We start from the raw sequence: 16921 nt of genomic DNA on the forward strand, positions 1-16921 counted from the left end.
AAAGCTAAGTAGGAAAAGTTACAGGGAATGTGCTTTCACACCAGGCCTAAGAAAAGAATATTAAAACTTAAAAATTCAGTTCACACATGAATGAATTAAATTAGAACCCACTTAAAAACCACATATCCTGGTTGCCCTTTATAGTACAGACACACAATAGAATCATTCCACTATTTACTTCTAGCTTCTGTGACGCAGGATATAACAAAATAACAAAAGTCACCAGAAAGATAATCCACAAACTCTTAAGGTGAACTTAAAGTAATGATCTTCCATAAAAATTGAATACCAATTTACAGTGAAGTTATTAATAAATAATGGCACTAGCAATATTTACTGATGCCCTGACACAAGTTGTTGTTCTGGACCTCTGGTCTATTGTTACATGATAATCTTCTGCTATTTTTCCATGAATGCCTTTGAAGGATATTAGGAAACTCTAAAATAGGACGTGTAAGAACGACAAAAAAAAAATCAGTGCACAAAAACACTTTCACAATTAATATGAAGTGCAAATGGACAAAGGCGGTTTATTGAGAGCAACCTTCAAATAGAAGCCACAAAATACAAGAAAGCGAATTAGAAGACCCAGCGTAACATAGAAGAGGACAAATAAAAAATAATCTGGAAAAGGCTGGAATAAAATGGAAAGAATTGGAGACGATGGTGTTCAATACACGGAATGGAGAACATGGAGTGCAGTGTGCAGATATATTCAGGAAGGACTAAGACTCAATTAACTACTAAAGTAAGCCAAGCTGAAGGGCAAAATTCTACAACCCAAGGTAAAAGTGGTCTGTTTTCGAGACCATGTCTAGTCCATGGTTCAAAAACTGTCAGCGCCTGAACTGATGGTGCTGCTCAGAGCCCAGAGAAACCAAAACAGCACTCGTATAAAGCAAAAGATTTTACTGCTGCCCCTCCATTCTCTGCGGGGCCTCTGTTCAATTACCTCAGCTTGCTGAGGACCGCATTTTGCTGCTTGTGGAAAACCGACCCCAGGGCTCGTGGGAACCGCAAGCTTGCCCAGCTGTTTGGAGATCGAGAGAGATGACTGGACAATTTTGTCTTTCGTTTCGGCCACCACGGACCTGATGTCGCTCTCCCAGCCCTGGGCAAACAAACAGAAAATGGAGCCTCGGTTTCTTGGCATCATTTGTAAGCATTTTCCATTCATGACCTTTTATGAGTCACGCAGGAATTTTCTGTAAAAGGTTTTTCAGCTTGTAAACTTACACACTGCAGCTACAGCCACAGACCTCTGCCACATGTTTGCAGAATTGCCCACTACCTGAAAACTTTTAAAGCGTGTTTTAGCATGATATATTTAAGACACAAAAAAATACATTTTATAAGAGGATATAGTGCACTTTACCATTCAGCTTCTTTCATTTTCTTTAACATTTCAGGCTACCCCTGTTTGCAACAGCCATTTCATTTGGTCTTAGTGTGTGCTTCCAAAAGGGATAAAGTATTATTTAATACTGAATTATATTTCGGGGAAAAAGAAAATCCGAGTGGCATATCTTTGCCATGTTACGCTTTGTGATAGACGAAAAGCCTTTTTGTTCCCACCTGCCTTTTAAATATACTATCTACCTATCATACTACAATTGGTCTGCCCAACAAGGGGTAATAGAATATATAGTCTGCCCTGTTTACAGAGAAGGGTTGAAAACTGTAAAACAGTACAGTAATAACTTACAATGTAATGGTCAGACGTTCTGTATTCCACCCACAAGCACAAGTGCTCATAGGAAGGAAAGACATACTCTATCAATTACATCTCATCGTCTCACTGCGATGAGATGATTGCTGCTGAGAAATTTACTCTGATCAGTTAAATGAAAACCATATATACAGTAGCACCATAAATACTTGGGGCTACTCTACCACTGACTAGAAGGTTTCTAGTCTTTGAAAGAGGGTATTGACATTAATCATTCATTCAAACTGATTTGTTTGCATACTCTTCAGGGTGAACATTTTCAATGCTCACTGTTTTATTGAATTCTAGAACACAGGATGGTTGTGGTCAAATATTAAAATCAGTAAGGTCAAAATCTTTGATCAAGGATGTTACAGGAATTTATGTAGGCATATCAAATAGTTTAGAATGTATATATGCAAATCCTGCAAAGAACAAATGTATATTTATCTTATCCATTCTAATTATATCTAACACTGATTTCAAAAATGAAATTTGCTTATCTAGATTAATTTACAATTTCAAATACTGGAAGTATTATGGTCACTTTTTGCAAACAATTACTAATCAACTGAACTAACAGCTTGCCTCTAAGGTGTGAGAAGTACAGTACATACAGTACTCTCTGGAACACAGTACTCTCTTACATTTGAGAGCCATCCTTCCTTTAACACAACGCAAGCTTCAGAGTCCCCATGGAGCAGTGTTTGCTGGTTACAAAACGACAGTGAATGGACAAATGCTTGGGAAGTCACAGGAGTTGCTGTAGTAGGACAAGGATACCCCAGTGTACACCCCATCTCTTAGGGAACCCAGGTTCATTAAGATTATTACTAATGTTTTATTTCCTTTTTTTTCCCCCAGAAAGAAAAAAAAAATCCAAGAAAGAGCACAAACAAATAAGAGACAAATACATGTACGCGTGTTCAATCTTTGATAAAAATCATTTGTCGTTTTAGGACTGGAGCACATACATTAGAGGTTTAATCTGTTCAGGAGTTCTTAGAAAATTATGGCTTTAGCACCTCATTCAATTTAAGCGATTCTCAGTTATTTGCTCTCAACACCTGTTTGGGTTCAAAATCACAAGAAAAAAAAAATTCAATTAACAGTTTTCCCGTCGTAAAAAAAAAACACTGAAGAAATTTATGAAGCTTGGCGAGTTAAGTGACATTTTCTCTATTATTGAAACCTTTACAGCTTGCTGCGTTACCATAGCGACTGAAGGGCTCTGTGAAAGGAATCCGAACATCAAACATTCTTTCTGCCCGCATTAGAAAAGACAAAGACAGCGGCAACCTACGTGGAGAAAGAGCATGAGGTTCTCTCCAAGCGATCTGATTTGCACAGTGACTTCGTCCAAGACTGCGTTTTGTCCCGTGAATTCTGGGATACAAGCCCCCCCCACTTGGAGGGTCGTCACCAGGCTGCTCGTGCTGGTGGCTGCCGTGAAGCAATGTTTCTGGAGATCTGGATTTTTAAAACAATGGTAAAAGAAAGAGGAAAGAGGAAAAGGGGCCTACCTTTCATAATGTGCATTGAAACCCTCACTATCTCCTGTTCTCTCTGTCTTATAGCTAAGTTCCAATGATCTAAATTGATTTTTTTCAGGTTGATTGATCTAGACGATTTCCAGTGACACAGAAAACATCGTAGAATTTTGTGTTGACATCTAAAATTGTATGAAAAGCTTAAGTCAATTATTAGATTGACTGATCAGAGTTATCCTGACCCCCCCAAAAAAAAGTAACTAGGGTCCCAGGTACAGGGTCTGGGTCCCTGATTTTGAATAAAGACAGTTTCACAAAAATGCAGAAACCTCAACCAGTTCTTAAACACAAAATCTTTCCGGTTAAGCAAACTGGTTATATTGGAGTATCAGCAAAAGCAGAAGTATCAGTGAAAGCCCTACGTTTCCATGAAGAAAAAGCCAAACATCTTCACCGTTTGACACTTACCTGTTCCAGACAATTTATTATGAACGTGGTCGCATGATTTCGCAATGACCTCGATGGATTCCAGTATAGCCTGCAGGTCCGACAGGACCTTGTCAGCCAAGGTGCTGACCTCCCAGTCCTTCTGCAGACTCTCCATAGCGCAGCTGATCAGCTGCTTGCACGCCGTCACAGATCCAGCAAATACCACAGGCCCGTCCTGAAAGACTAAGGGATTGATTGATTTTTTACACAGTAATATGCCAATGTTTATCCATGTCAAGATTATTTAATGCAAAAAAATGTATAGCACGGCTTTAAATGCAACAGTTTAGACTTTGTGGTGAAATATTGTTGCAAAGTTGAGGGTCAGGACCGATACAGCTGCAGCATTTTGCTTTTTAGAAAAGGGTTTTGTCTGCTTTTACCATTTGACAAAATTACATTAGGGACATAAATGTAATGGATAATACAGTCACATACCAAAAAATGAAACACATCTTCAAGACATTTTCTGTACATTATTATTTATATTAAAAATAACTAATCATCGAAAGAGATTTACCCCTACTGGCCACCCTAGATTAATAATTAAATATGTCTTGGAATTATGTTAAATTTACAGCTTTGTATGTTGCTCTAAGAACTTCTGACTTCCTTGCATGTTTTTTGCTTCTGCGCTGTAGTAACCTAGGATTAACAAAAGCAGGTTATAAAGACAGGATGAAGATGGAGTGCATCCATAGATGTCTATATTTCAGGGATGAGCATTCACACAACTCAAACCTATTTCGATATAACATTTTGTCCGATTTCTCAGAAATCGGTTTTGCATCCAAGCAGCTATGTTACACAGAGAGTGACGTGCAACCCACACCCAAAAACCCACATAGTACAACTGAATATTATGTTAAAAATAACTATAATATTGCATAAAAGACATCTGCTCATACTTAATCATTATGTATGATACCAGAGTTCCCCCACCATCTCCCTAAGCACCTACAGTAAATAACTGCACAATACCCCTGTACTATTTAACATGACCCAACACTCCTTTAAGGAGAACCTGTTTGTGGAGGACTTTGATTGAATGTGGAATAAATGAATTCCTCATTTTGTTATGCCTGCATTGAGGATCTTTAAAACATCTGTTTGAAGGCATCATCTGCTGCTCTTCATGTAGAACATGCAAGGGATCAGAGGAGATACTAGTAGCTAGTCTCCACATACTCTTAATGTAAGACATTAGAAAGCTCTGCTCAAGTAGCCACCCCACCAACTTGGAACACATCCTCAAGATCCTGGACGTCTCGACTTTTAGTTGCAGAGCAAGACTGGTATACCAGCTCGTTATTCCATACTGCATTGCACCTTGAACCACTGAACTGAAAAACAGACAGAATCTGCCTATTGGCACCAAAATCCCATAACCTATTAAGAATACAGTTTTAAAATATCACCTAAACTAAGAGTACTGATGCACTGCTGTGCCTTGAGCAAGACACTTCACCCAAATTGTTCAAGTATAATAGCCAGCTGTATTAATGGGTCCAAATGAAATTTACTCTGGATAAAAGTAAATATAAATATATCATAGAAGGACTGGGCTCAGCAAGCACTGTATAGATTACTTTAAATCACAGATTTAGTACAAATGACTACTAACACTAATGACTTTATACTGTATTTATAGTCTGCGTCCCCAGCCCAGCACAGAATGGCCATGGCAGAGTTAACAACCTTAGATACAAATACCTTTTGCCATTAGCTCTTCAGATAGCTGCTTTCCTAAAGAACTCCTCCGCCTGCTTAGAAACAGAAGAGAAAACAGTGTTAGTTCTTCTAAAGGCATTAGCAGTATTGCATGACCTACAGTACCTAAAAAAAAATCAAATGTTTAGGAATATATTATTTCCACTCCAGCATTATATTTAAGGTGTTTTAAAACGATTTTAAAAAGAATATGGTACTTTATTAAAATGGGCCAAAAATAATGTTTAAATAAATGGAATATGATGAATTACAAACAGATTAAATTAATTTTAATATTCGTAATATTACACACATTGAATTTGTCCTGTTTCCCAAGACTAACATCTGAAAAGAGCTCCAAGACTTTCCTAAAATTCAATGTTATACTGAAAGGAACTTAAGAATTCAAATTAAAGGCTAAAGTTTTGTTCTACAGATGATTTAAAACACTACAGAATGGATAAAAAACAATTCCCGCAACTCCAGAGCATAGCACGCTCTGGTTTGGAAGACAGAAAAGGTTTGTGTTCAAGAGCTGTTTTTTTTTCCAGGCAGTTAAAAAGAACTAATGGAAAAAAGGAAAGAAAAGCAGGCCTATAAATCTGTATTTTAAAAACGGAGAATGCTGGCTTACGAACAAACATTCCCGAGATCTCTCCAATTCAAGCCATATTTGTCCAGTCTAATCTAGCCTCTGCAGATTCAGTTTATGACCTCCACAGTTCAAAGACAGAGCCTGGTCTCTCTTCCATCAATTAGCTTCATGTCTGTCGGTGGTGACAGCTATATTGTCTCCACAGGGACCAACTCAAATGCATCACTATAAACAGTGAAGACAAAGACCAGTGAGGCATTTAGGTTGTGACAATATTTTTTCTTCTAAGCCCTTTATGGCACTAATAAGAATGTGCCCAATCTTGCCTAAATGATTTTATTTAAACAGTAAGTGAAATTTAAGTGCTTTTTGAATTCTGTATTGAAGAAAATGAATTGGCTTGAATTCATGATGATTCAGTTCTTAGTCCTTTGATGTGTATATCTGGAACTGTTAAATACAGGATGTTTTAAAATAATTTCTTCGGTCTTGTACCAAGTACCTTTTTGGAGACTGTGTTCGAACCTCTGTATCCCAGGTATCGGAGGGATCGCAGAAAAGCGCATCTTCACTTCCTTCATAATTTCCCTTAAGAAAGAAAATATTTCGGGAGTAACTCTGGAACTGATACTGGATCGGTTTAGACCAGTTCAGGTTTGCCACTACTGTTTCTTAATGTTGTTAAAGGAATTCCTTCCTCTTCCTCTCAAGTATCCAATGCTTACCTCTGTTTCCTGGAAACGCTGGTTTACCCATATAAGTAATTGGAGTTCCAACACAGAGTTCCAAACACAAAGGCTTAACCCTTCCTTAGTTAATAATCAGCCCAGATTCTATTGTTATACACTGTTGTCTGCCTTGCTAGAACCACCTACCTATCAGTCTAGATGTAGCTGAGCGAAGTGCCAGTAGAGGTTATTGTCTGGGCTTATGCTATTCCACTGAGTGACAGCTCCCTTCTCTATACACACAGAATAGGTTACAGCATACCGGCACACCACCTTAGTGCAAGCACATCTTGTAGTAAAGCCTTCCTCTATCAGACAAAAACTAGGAAATGACACAGGATTTGACAATATAAATGTCGGGGTCAGTAAACATAAATTACGTTTTTTATATTTTTGTGGGATGGTGAATAGGTCAGTCTGTTGAGTGCCTACATTCATCCACAAAACATACAGGATTCTATATGATTCATTCAAAGGTGAAGAGTTGTCTTCCCTTAGCTGTATGTTGTGAAATACACAAAGCAATCATTTCATGGAGATTGCAGGAGTATCGTATTTACTTTGGTTGTGAAGTTAAGCTTAAAGGAGGACAAGTTTGACGAAAACATTGGTTTGTTTTGACTTTTGACTTTAAATGCCATACTGTATGTTCTTAGCAGCAGATCAATGTACAGTGCAGGAGGTTTAGATCACAAATACATACATGTAACTGAATAAACATACATGTGATGGTTTAATTAATTGCAGTTGTGACAATAACCCAGTAGTTATTGTTTCAGATAAAATAGAGGAAATGTTTGAGAGGTTTTCAAACCTTTAAAAACGTCTAACTATGCTACAGTAATGTCATGTTTAAAATCCAGATACTCCATTTCACATAGTAAAGATGCCATATCAGACCGAGTGTAAGCAACTGGAAGTACTGAAGAAAAAAGGTTTCTCACTTTCACCAATACATTAAGAACAAAGAACGCATTTCAGTTGAGATGAAGATATTCAAGATAAGCGAAAGATGGTTTAACAGATAGCATGAAGAGTAGATGGAAAAACTATGTTTGAAGAACCTGATAGAGCTCCCTCATAGACACCAGTCTGGCTTCAAACTTCTGCAGATTCCACACAGTTGAAATCCCCAGTCTTGAGTTAGTGACACGGACGTTCACAGACGGCACTTCGTCACCATGTGCCACGGTTTCACACCTACAAACACAGCACACATGGCTGATCGTTATGAAGATATTTCAAATATCATTTTTAAAGTGTGTGGTTTGAAAGACAGAGTTTATGAAGCTGAGGATTCTTACCTCTGCCTTTCGGAACTCAATATGGTCTAATTAAGGTTTGTCTAGCAAAGCATCGATTATATGGCCAATTGTCGCTTATTATAGTTAAACAATAGTTGATGTTTAGATTACTTAATTATTCCTCAGATTCATTTGAGCAGCTTGATTGGCAAGTCAAGGCTTTAGCTTGTAATACAAATCATTCCAATTAACCGCTGAAACAGAAATGAACATACTGTACCTTTCGATGTTTCCTGACAAAAAAAAAACTTTAAAATTGCCAAAAAGTGGTGATTAAGAATCTATAGACCCAGCCCTTCAAAAATACATGATTTTAATTAGTGTAAGAAAAGCTACACTCATATCCTGCACCTTGTCGAATGACTGAAGGATCCCTGTCTGTGAAAGAAATTTGTGGAGAAATATGTTCTGCTTTAACAAGCAGCAGACTAGTACAGAGAAACTATAAAACATGGGTGAGGAGCAATCCTCATCTTGAAACAAAGGTTCACCAGACCATCCTACGACAGTCACATCCATTTACCTACTTAATCATTTTCAGACTAAACTGACTGGAGGGCAAATACAAAATTCAAGAAGAAATAACCAGCACATCAGCCAAAAGAGTGCAGCTCACAATGTACATGAAAATGACATGCTTCTACAGAGGCCATTCGGGCGCAGTGTTAATAGTCAAGAGATGAAATTGCCAGAGAACATCCGAGATGGCAGCATACAGAATGGAAGAGCTTTATCCACCAATATATACTGCTCTGTCCTTGACAGGCCTGACAGAAGAGAATATGCAATGCTGATGTCATGGTGAGAGACTTCAGTCATTCAAGTCAACAAGTGGAGCAGAAGTATGATGACAAGGATACACAAGAGAGACTTTAGTGCAGACTGGGGCTACCTATAAATACATCTCCTAGTCCTTGAGCCAACAAGAAAGTTCTGTTTCTATGGGTCAAACCAGTAGAGACGATTGCAAATAACTGGCGATGAACACAACAAACACAGAAGCAAACAGTACATTGATAATGTTTTGCCTTTAACAGGCATTTCAGAGTCCCCGTTTACAGGCACTGAATAGGAGTAATAGAAGAAGCTGCAAATGTTCACATGCATTCTATTTCAATTAAAAAATATATATTTTTTAGATTCAACATTTCAAATAGCAGTGCCTCAAAAAGGCAACACATCTATATTAGATGCCGAGGCACATGAAATAAAAGGTGGTTGCCACACTGGGATGCAAGAGCTGAAATACCTTGTGAATATGGTTTGCTTGTTGAGAGCCTTGCTGATTGTGTTGGCTTCCTGTAACAGCACAGACAGCCTGAGAGATCCCCATCTGGACTGGCCTGGATCAAAAGGGAAGTAAAGTGAGTCATTCAAAACAACACACAGAGCATCTGGTCTCTTCAAGAACAAGCACAGGTTTTAAGAAGAACAGATTTGCCCTAACCCCTGTCCTTCTGACACATGGTAGTTATAATGAAACCATAGCAAACTGTGAAAATAAAAAAAATCAGAACAAATGAGGAGTGTGAACTGGGAGATACCGAGTAACAAAACGATTGCCAATACCGTTAAAAAACACTCAGGCGCAATTAGGAACAATTTGCAGAAAATAAGACTACCTGAAATAAAATAAAACAAAAAGATAAATTCCAGTCAAAGTGTAATGAGGCACAAAGTTAGAAAATTAGCAGAATATTCTCCAAACAGGAAGAGATTTTATCTAATATCCAAGGGATTTTCCAGCACTGTTTCAACTTCAAATAAACCTCAACCACTTTCCAAAAACCTTTTCTTCCTTAAGTCACTTCAATTGTATTTATAAAATAAAACCTTTATCTTTCATATCCTCGCATGAACAATCAACGTCGTCTCCAGTATCCAGAGTGTATTTCGAGTCTTGGACGGACAACAGTTTGCCTATGATACAAATGTCAGATCTGCCTTCTTTATGTGAAACAAAATGTATTCATTTTTTGTTTCTAAATACAGAGTAACCCAGGCACCCAACTCTGAGTTTCTACTAGAAGATCTCTAGAATTAAATTGGCTAAAACAGAAACGCCAAGCAATAAGGATTGAGTGTATCAGCTGGAACACTCAAAGCCTTCAATGACCGACACCTATCGATACTTCCAAAATGTGTGTAAAAAGGTGTGCAAATTTCTTCCCAGACCAAGCACGCATAAGGCACTAAGAAATGCGTCAAAACATAGGTTCATCTACAAGCAAGCAAAAACACTCTGCAAAGGAAACTTAATTGGATCGTTTGATGATTTACTGTTCTGATTTGCTAGGATTGTCTGAGAAGTACCTTCTGAAAATAGGAGCTGAGCATATTGTGCTGAACAACCTTCATTGTTAAAACGTGTTGCCTTTGTTCTGATGAGGCCTTTGCATAATTGACAGGGAACGAAAAGGTAGCACATGAGGAAATACTGTCTTTTCAGTACAAAAACAATTTTAACCTGCAAAAAGAAGAACAGTTTCTTGCATTACATTATCTTGCAGATGTGCAACAAAGTCTCGTGTCCAATTTTAATCCTGTCCATGCTGGTCCTGACGAACGCACATTAGTACATGAATTTCCTTTCCTTTATGCTCTTCTGCTGCTGCTTTTGGGGCAATATTGTGATGAGGCAGGTGATGCTGTAGCCTTACAACTTACAACAGTTGTGGAACCTGTAAGTTCCCTTCTGGCTTCCTTATGCTTCCTTTTAGTAAATCAGTGGGTAATCAGATGCTACTGCTTTTTGGCTCATACAAAAATTCTGGATACAGCACAACTTCTTCTTTATAGATAGTGACATCTTGTGGTTTACCCATGCTGCTGCAGACAAAACAGGTATGGTCTATTGCTAAATCAAAAAAAAATCTAATGAGACTCTGTTTTTGGTGCAAAAATGGATGATCAAATTCACCTACCGCAAAGAAAACTGTAAAACCTGTATTTGAAATACTCCTCCACAAAAAGGAGTGGAGGTAGAAACAGTAAAGTAAGCAGGAGCCCTTTAAAGAAATGGCTGGATGCAGATGAGTTGTAAGACAGGTTTTGATCAATAATGCTTGTGTAAAAAAAACTGTGAAATCAACAATTTTATCTTTTAGTCACAACATAAAAGGTAGGACCTTTATTATACCAGTAAGTGAAACCAGAACAATACCTATAGAATAAGGTCTTGATTTTAAAATGCCCTTTAACTACTGAAACATACAACCATCCATTATCTGAAAGCCAATAAGTCCTGCTAAGGGCCACAGCAATGGTTGAGCGATCAGGGCACAAGGCAGGGCACTATCAGAAAGCACAACCATACACAGCATGTAAAGTACAAACGGGGTTAAGTAAGAGGCATCAGTTAACCTACCCAGGTAACCTGGGTATAAGACCACATTCCGGATGGGACACCAGTCTATAGCAGCACAGGTGCACACACAAGCACAGAATGTCTGTGGAAGATTAGGAAGCAACTGGAGAACGACCCAAAAAAAAACATGTTCTTAACAAGGGGGGAGATGTTGTGCTTCCTCTGCGCCCTGGTTTCATCATAAGGTTCTGACCCAACAAATAAGATAAGATCACTTTATTGGCCATATACAATTTCTTGCATTAGGAATTTGTCTTTTCGCAGACCCCAGCTTGCTCTCCGTGAGACACACAGACGGGGAGAGAAGCTGGGGGTCAGAGCGCAGGGTCAGCCATTTATACGGCACCCCTGGAGCAGTTGGGGTTCAGGGCCTTGCTCAGGGGCCCAACGGAGTAGGATTCCTCTGCAAGCCATGGGATTTGAACCGGCAACCTTCCAGCCACCGGCGCAGATCCTGAGCCACAGAGCCACCGCTCCACTCCCTGAGGCTCCCTATGAAGACGGCCCGTTCAATGGTCTGATTGCAAACACATCGGCGGTGCCGAGGTTGTATGATCGGACCGGGCCGGGTGGGACCTGCCGCTTCTCCCAGGCGACTAGCTCAGCAGGTACTGCAATAATAATAATAATAATAATAATAATAATAATAATTGCTTACACTTATATAGCGCTCTACAATGGACACTCCACTCAAAGCGCTTTACAGGTAATGGGGATCCCCTCAACCACCACCAGTGTGCAGCCCCACCTGGATGATGCGACGGCAGCCATAGTGCGCCAGAACGCTCACCACACACCAGCTCTCAGTGGGGGGGAGAGCAGAGTAATGAAGCCAGTTCATAAAGGGGGATTGTTAGGAGGCCATGATTGATAAAGGCCGATGGGAAATTTGGCCAGGACGCCGGGGTTTTTATTAATGACCACAGAGAGTCATCCTGTGCCATACTGTACCATCCAGTACTATCCATACTGTGGATACTGTACCATCCAGGTGCCAGCCGGTCCACTCCTCGGCGTGATCAGGTGTCTGATGAACATCCTACCCTGTGCGCGTGCTCTCCTCCGCTCCTCCTCTCTGGAGACGCGGGCCTGCTGCACGCGAGCCACCTCCTGCGCCAGCTTCTCCTTCTCCTGCTCCAGGGCCTCCATCAGCTTGTGGTGTCTCAGCCCGCACTCTTCAAGCTCCTGCCAGACGCCAACCAACCAGAAGAATTCACGGGGGTCGGGCTCTCGCTTGCCAGCAGTTTCACTTGCAAAGCAATTCCACGATCTACAGGCAGGGAATGCTCCAAAATGGTGATGGCCACTGGGCACCACTCCAGTGGTGGTAGGACTGATACCCTTTTACCTCTAAAGCGCTTCTACAGACTTGGAAGGTGCCTGTCTGGCAAAACGGTAAGACCCAGGGTCATAAAGAGTTACGGACAAATTGGAAACAGGCAAGTCAGATCTTCCCATTTCAAGGTTAAGGATTTCTTTTTCCGTTAACTATAGATTTAAATTGTTTTTACAAAGCACTAAAGTCTTTACGGTGTTAAGAGCAAATAAAATACCTGTGTGGAAGGACCAGTTACGAGTGTCAGAGACTTTCTTTTCTTCTCTACCTCCTTCATCAGAATTTCCTGCTTCATATTTAGATCTTCTTCCTGGATATGGGGATTGGAAACCAGAATGTAAGACGTGTAACCTGGGGGACAGCTCTTCACATTTACAGCTGCCTATCAACAGCAGAGTCCATTTTTAAACTGAGTGGATGATAAAGCATTCATTAGCAGTAGAATTAATTGATTTGTAACATTTTTTCCTTAGTCACATTGTTTTCCCATGGTTTGTCTAGAACACTTATTTTTTTGTATTTGTATTCTTGCAAACAGGCAATTATTCACACTATGAATACATTTGTTTAAAAGAAAAGATATCTGAAAATCAGCACGCGGATCCTAGAGTGGTTCATTGTACATTAACACACACTAGCTGCAGTATGTTCAGTTTTCCTGCTAATCGCTTTTCACTTGACAAGAAACGGACAAGATGAAGGAGAACCTATTCAAGAGATGAATACGCTTGAAATCAATTACAAAATCAGTCACAGCCTCTCACAAATTGTACTTCAATTAGAAGAAATTCGAAGGTTTGACTGTAGATGATGATTTTGTATTTTTATGAGATGACTAATTTATCAAAAACCTGGTTTTCAGGCTACAGGAAAAAACATTTAACGTGAAGAACTAAAAAACAGAAACTGCAGTATCTTTAATGAATTTCAAAAATCCTATATCAAATGCATTCTGAACATGCTGTATACTAACCATTTCTATTAACTCTCACTTTGATAATACCATTAGAACAGCGATAGCAACAACACAGTGATGGTCATTAGTAGCACAAGCCGTATTTACATCAGTATTATTTTGCATGATTTAAGATGCAATGGGTTGTGATAAAAACAGGGAATACTTGAATATATCTGGTTACACAGCAGCTCCTTAATGACAACACAGCCACGTAAACCCCAAGAGAAAGTAAAACATTAGAAATAGTTCTAAGTTTTGTTTTAATATAGCATTGTATGTTGCAAAATATACATCTTTTGAGAAATGTTATGATTTCCCAGCTCTTTGGGGCGATAAATTAGACAATATTCAACCCTCTCTTTTCTTAAAACTCTTCACAAAATAACTGCCACCATAACATGGAGGAGAAGTCACTCTGGATGAGACTGAGTTACACAAAAAGGCACACTTACGCAATATGTCTTGGGTACTGACACCATTTTGCACATTAATAAATCTTACTTTTATGAAGTATTATTATAGTATTAGTTTTATAGTATTATTTTACTATTTTATCTGTTAGACAATACTTTTTTTCTAACAAAGAATATATCAGATGCTCAATATAATGGAGGTATACAGAAAATGACAAGTAGTTTTTATTCTTTTCACCTTTATATCTCTGCAACTAATTGTCTATATTTGACTTACTTCAAGAAATAGTTTGGGAAAGTGTGGCAGAATTTCTTTGTTGAAACGTATCTATTAAATCTGAACTACCAATTATTTTCAGACTCCAGAAATCCTTCTGCCCTTCCCAGAGCTTCATTATGGCATTTAATACAACCAAGGTAGTGTGTTGCAAAACTGAAATGCTGCGTCGTGATGATTTGGCCAGGAATGTGCATAATTAATCACCGAGTTAACATGAGACAGTGCTGATTTCTAACAACTAATTAGTCAGCCCACCCCAATTTATGTTGATTGACATGCAAAGCTTAAATGGAAAGCACACACCTTTGACAGATTTTTCTGGCTGAAACCAGAAAATGTTTTTGTTTTTGGAAGTGGCATTAACGTACTTTTAATTTATTATTTTTTCCAGATGTTTTTTTATCTTGTCTGTAAGATAGTTATAACTCAATAGAAAGCACAACTTAGTACTAATTAAATCTATTTTTGTGAATTACACTATACCTAGATTTTATTGACAGTCTGAAGTTTCACATTTTCAGATACTGTGCTGTATTGTGACAAAAGGAACACTGAACATATTCAATTAAAACTCTAAAAGAACAAAGTACTATTGAGAAAAGGCTTTAGAATGACACTTATATCGAAACAAAGCACTAAAGGAGTGCCATTCTGAGTATTTATATAATGTAATAGGAACATATATGGAAACCTCATACAACAGAATGAGGTACAAACTGGATAATAATAATAATAATTGCTTACACTTACTGTATATAGCGGTTTTCTGGACACGCCACTCAAAGCGCTTTACAGGTAATGGGGATCCCCTCCACCACCACCAATGTGCAGGAATTCAAACAATTCCAAACTGTATTGTGATAGGAATAGCACTGAACAGAGCAAAACAAAAAAAAATAATAAAATAATAATCCAGAAAAAACAAGGTTCATTAGTATTATGTAAATCTTCCTCTAGCAAGAATTACACAAGATTCCTCCTGTAGGGAAAATGTATAAAATGGTATAAGAATCCTAAATCTTAGGATTAAATCAGAACTGTATTTTTTTTTTATTAATTTTGTTTCTTTGATTTAACAGGCAAACAGAATTTATGTGTTGGTGCCTCAGGAGGACCACATATTTACAAGTTCAATTTTTCCTAAGTATTTCCTGAGAAATATAGTATATGGTGAATTTCAATCTATAAATCTTATATACTGTACTTGTCGTCTTTGAAAATCAATCAAAGTAGATTGTTTTGACAAGTATGTAAATGTTAAATACATGCTAAGTGCCATCAAAAGACCTTCTAAATTATAGGTTCTTGCAATTAGATCAATTCACCATCTGGCAAGAAATGTAGGATAAATGAAAGTAATATTATTCAAATGTGGTTCGTTTTAGAAAAGCAAACCCTGAAGTAAGTCATTGTTTGAGAGTGGTAGATGGGAATAAGATTTCTAAAAAAAATTTAGAAAAGATTGTCCCATTAAGACATTTAATGAAATGTACCACAAGGAAAAAAGAAAAAAATACGGTACCGTATATAAGATGGGTGACACTTACAATCTAAGGGAAAAAAGAATCAAGTCATTAAGCACTTACACCTAAAAGCCAGGACTATTGGGAATAAAATGCAAGAGGAGGAAGTTACCACATAAGTGGGCGAGTATGATGAAACTGGCATCACAGAAACATGGGTAACAGAGAGCAGGAGTAAAAACAACACTGGTGGATATACAGTGTGCTGGAGAAAGGGGAAAGACTGAAGAAAGGCACTTTTATCACTATGCAATGAAAAAGAACATTCAGGCACACAGGAACGTAGCCTAGATTAATCAGAGGCCTGAGAAACTATGTTTATGGGTCTGACTAGGCTACAGTAAACTTAATCAGTGGTTACTTTTACTTTGATTTTTCAGTGAAATTCACATATAAGCATTGAATAATAATACAAGAATAATACAGTGTAGAAAGCTGATGACTCCTTTCTTGTTTGTCTGAGCACCTCCTAGAAGTGTATTGATCTACTTTTTAAAAACAAACAGATTCAGGAAGACGGAGGATGAGAGAACAGCCGCAGAAATGTGATCATCAGTATACTTTGCTTAAAAACCAAACACTTTTAACTCTCTTTTATTCTGTACAAGCATAGTTCAAAATAATTACAATTTCAAGACAGGAAGGAGTTGAGGAATTATTAAAGAATGAAATACATCTTATGTAAAAAAGATATGACAGACTTGGAATCAGTACAAAAGAGATGGAAACGGTTTAAAAACGAATCTAGTTGAAGCAAGGAACTGGTTCATGCCAAAAGTAAAACAAAGGATTTGTTTTATCCGTGGCTCAAATGTTTTAAGACATCAATTTAGAAAAATCTTAAAAAGTAGAAGTAAAAAATCATCTGACTCAAACTATTAATATTTAAAATCAATTCGCATTTTATATAATGATACATACTTATCCACTGTGTAATTTCTTTCTGTAAAGCACTTTGAGATGGAACTGAACATGAAAAGGCTCTAATGAAATGAAATATCAATTTCAGGAACCAAAGCA

The 16921-nt window shown here is 38.1% G+C and overlaps 1 protein-coding gene across 5 annotated transcripts in view; it reads right to left on the bottom strand.

The window, feature by feature from the left end:
- Positions 1-16921, bottom strand: part of LOC102690236 (kinesin-like protein KIF14) — a 38308-nt gene that overhangs the window by 4246 nt on the left and 17141 nt on the right. For 3 of the 5 annotated variants that reach the window (XM_069183160.1, XM_069183162.1, XM_069183159.1), the window contains exons 18-26: positions 12945-13037; positions 12435-12576; positions 9274-9367; positions 7785-7920; positions 6495-6580; positions 5401-5453; positions 3667-3870; positions 3012-3178; positions 953-1111 (exon numbers count right to left, since the gene is read on the bottom strand). In XM_069183160.1, the coding sequence (XP_069039261.1) occupies positions 953-1111; positions 3012-3178; positions 3667-3870; positions 5401-5453; positions 6495-6580; positions 7785-7920; positions 9274-9367; positions 12435-12576; positions 12945-13037 (1134 nt within the window). Of the gene's footprint in view, positions 1-952; positions 1112-3011; positions 3179-3201; positions 3381-3666; positions 3871-5400; positions 5454-6494; positions 6581-7784; positions 7921-9273; positions 9368-12434; positions 12577-12944; positions 13038-16921 lie in introns of those variants that run through there. The other 2 variants (XM_069183161.1, XM_069183163.1) reach the window with 2 other exon arrangements.

Source organism: Lepisosteus oculatus, chromosome 24 (assembly GCF_040954835.1).
Source record: "Lepisosteus oculatus isolate fLepOcu1 chromosome 24, fLepOcu1.hap2, whole genome shotgun sequence".
NCBI lineage: Eukaryota > Metazoa > Chordata > Actinopteri > Semionotiformes > Lepisosteidae > Lepisosteus > Lepisosteus oculatus.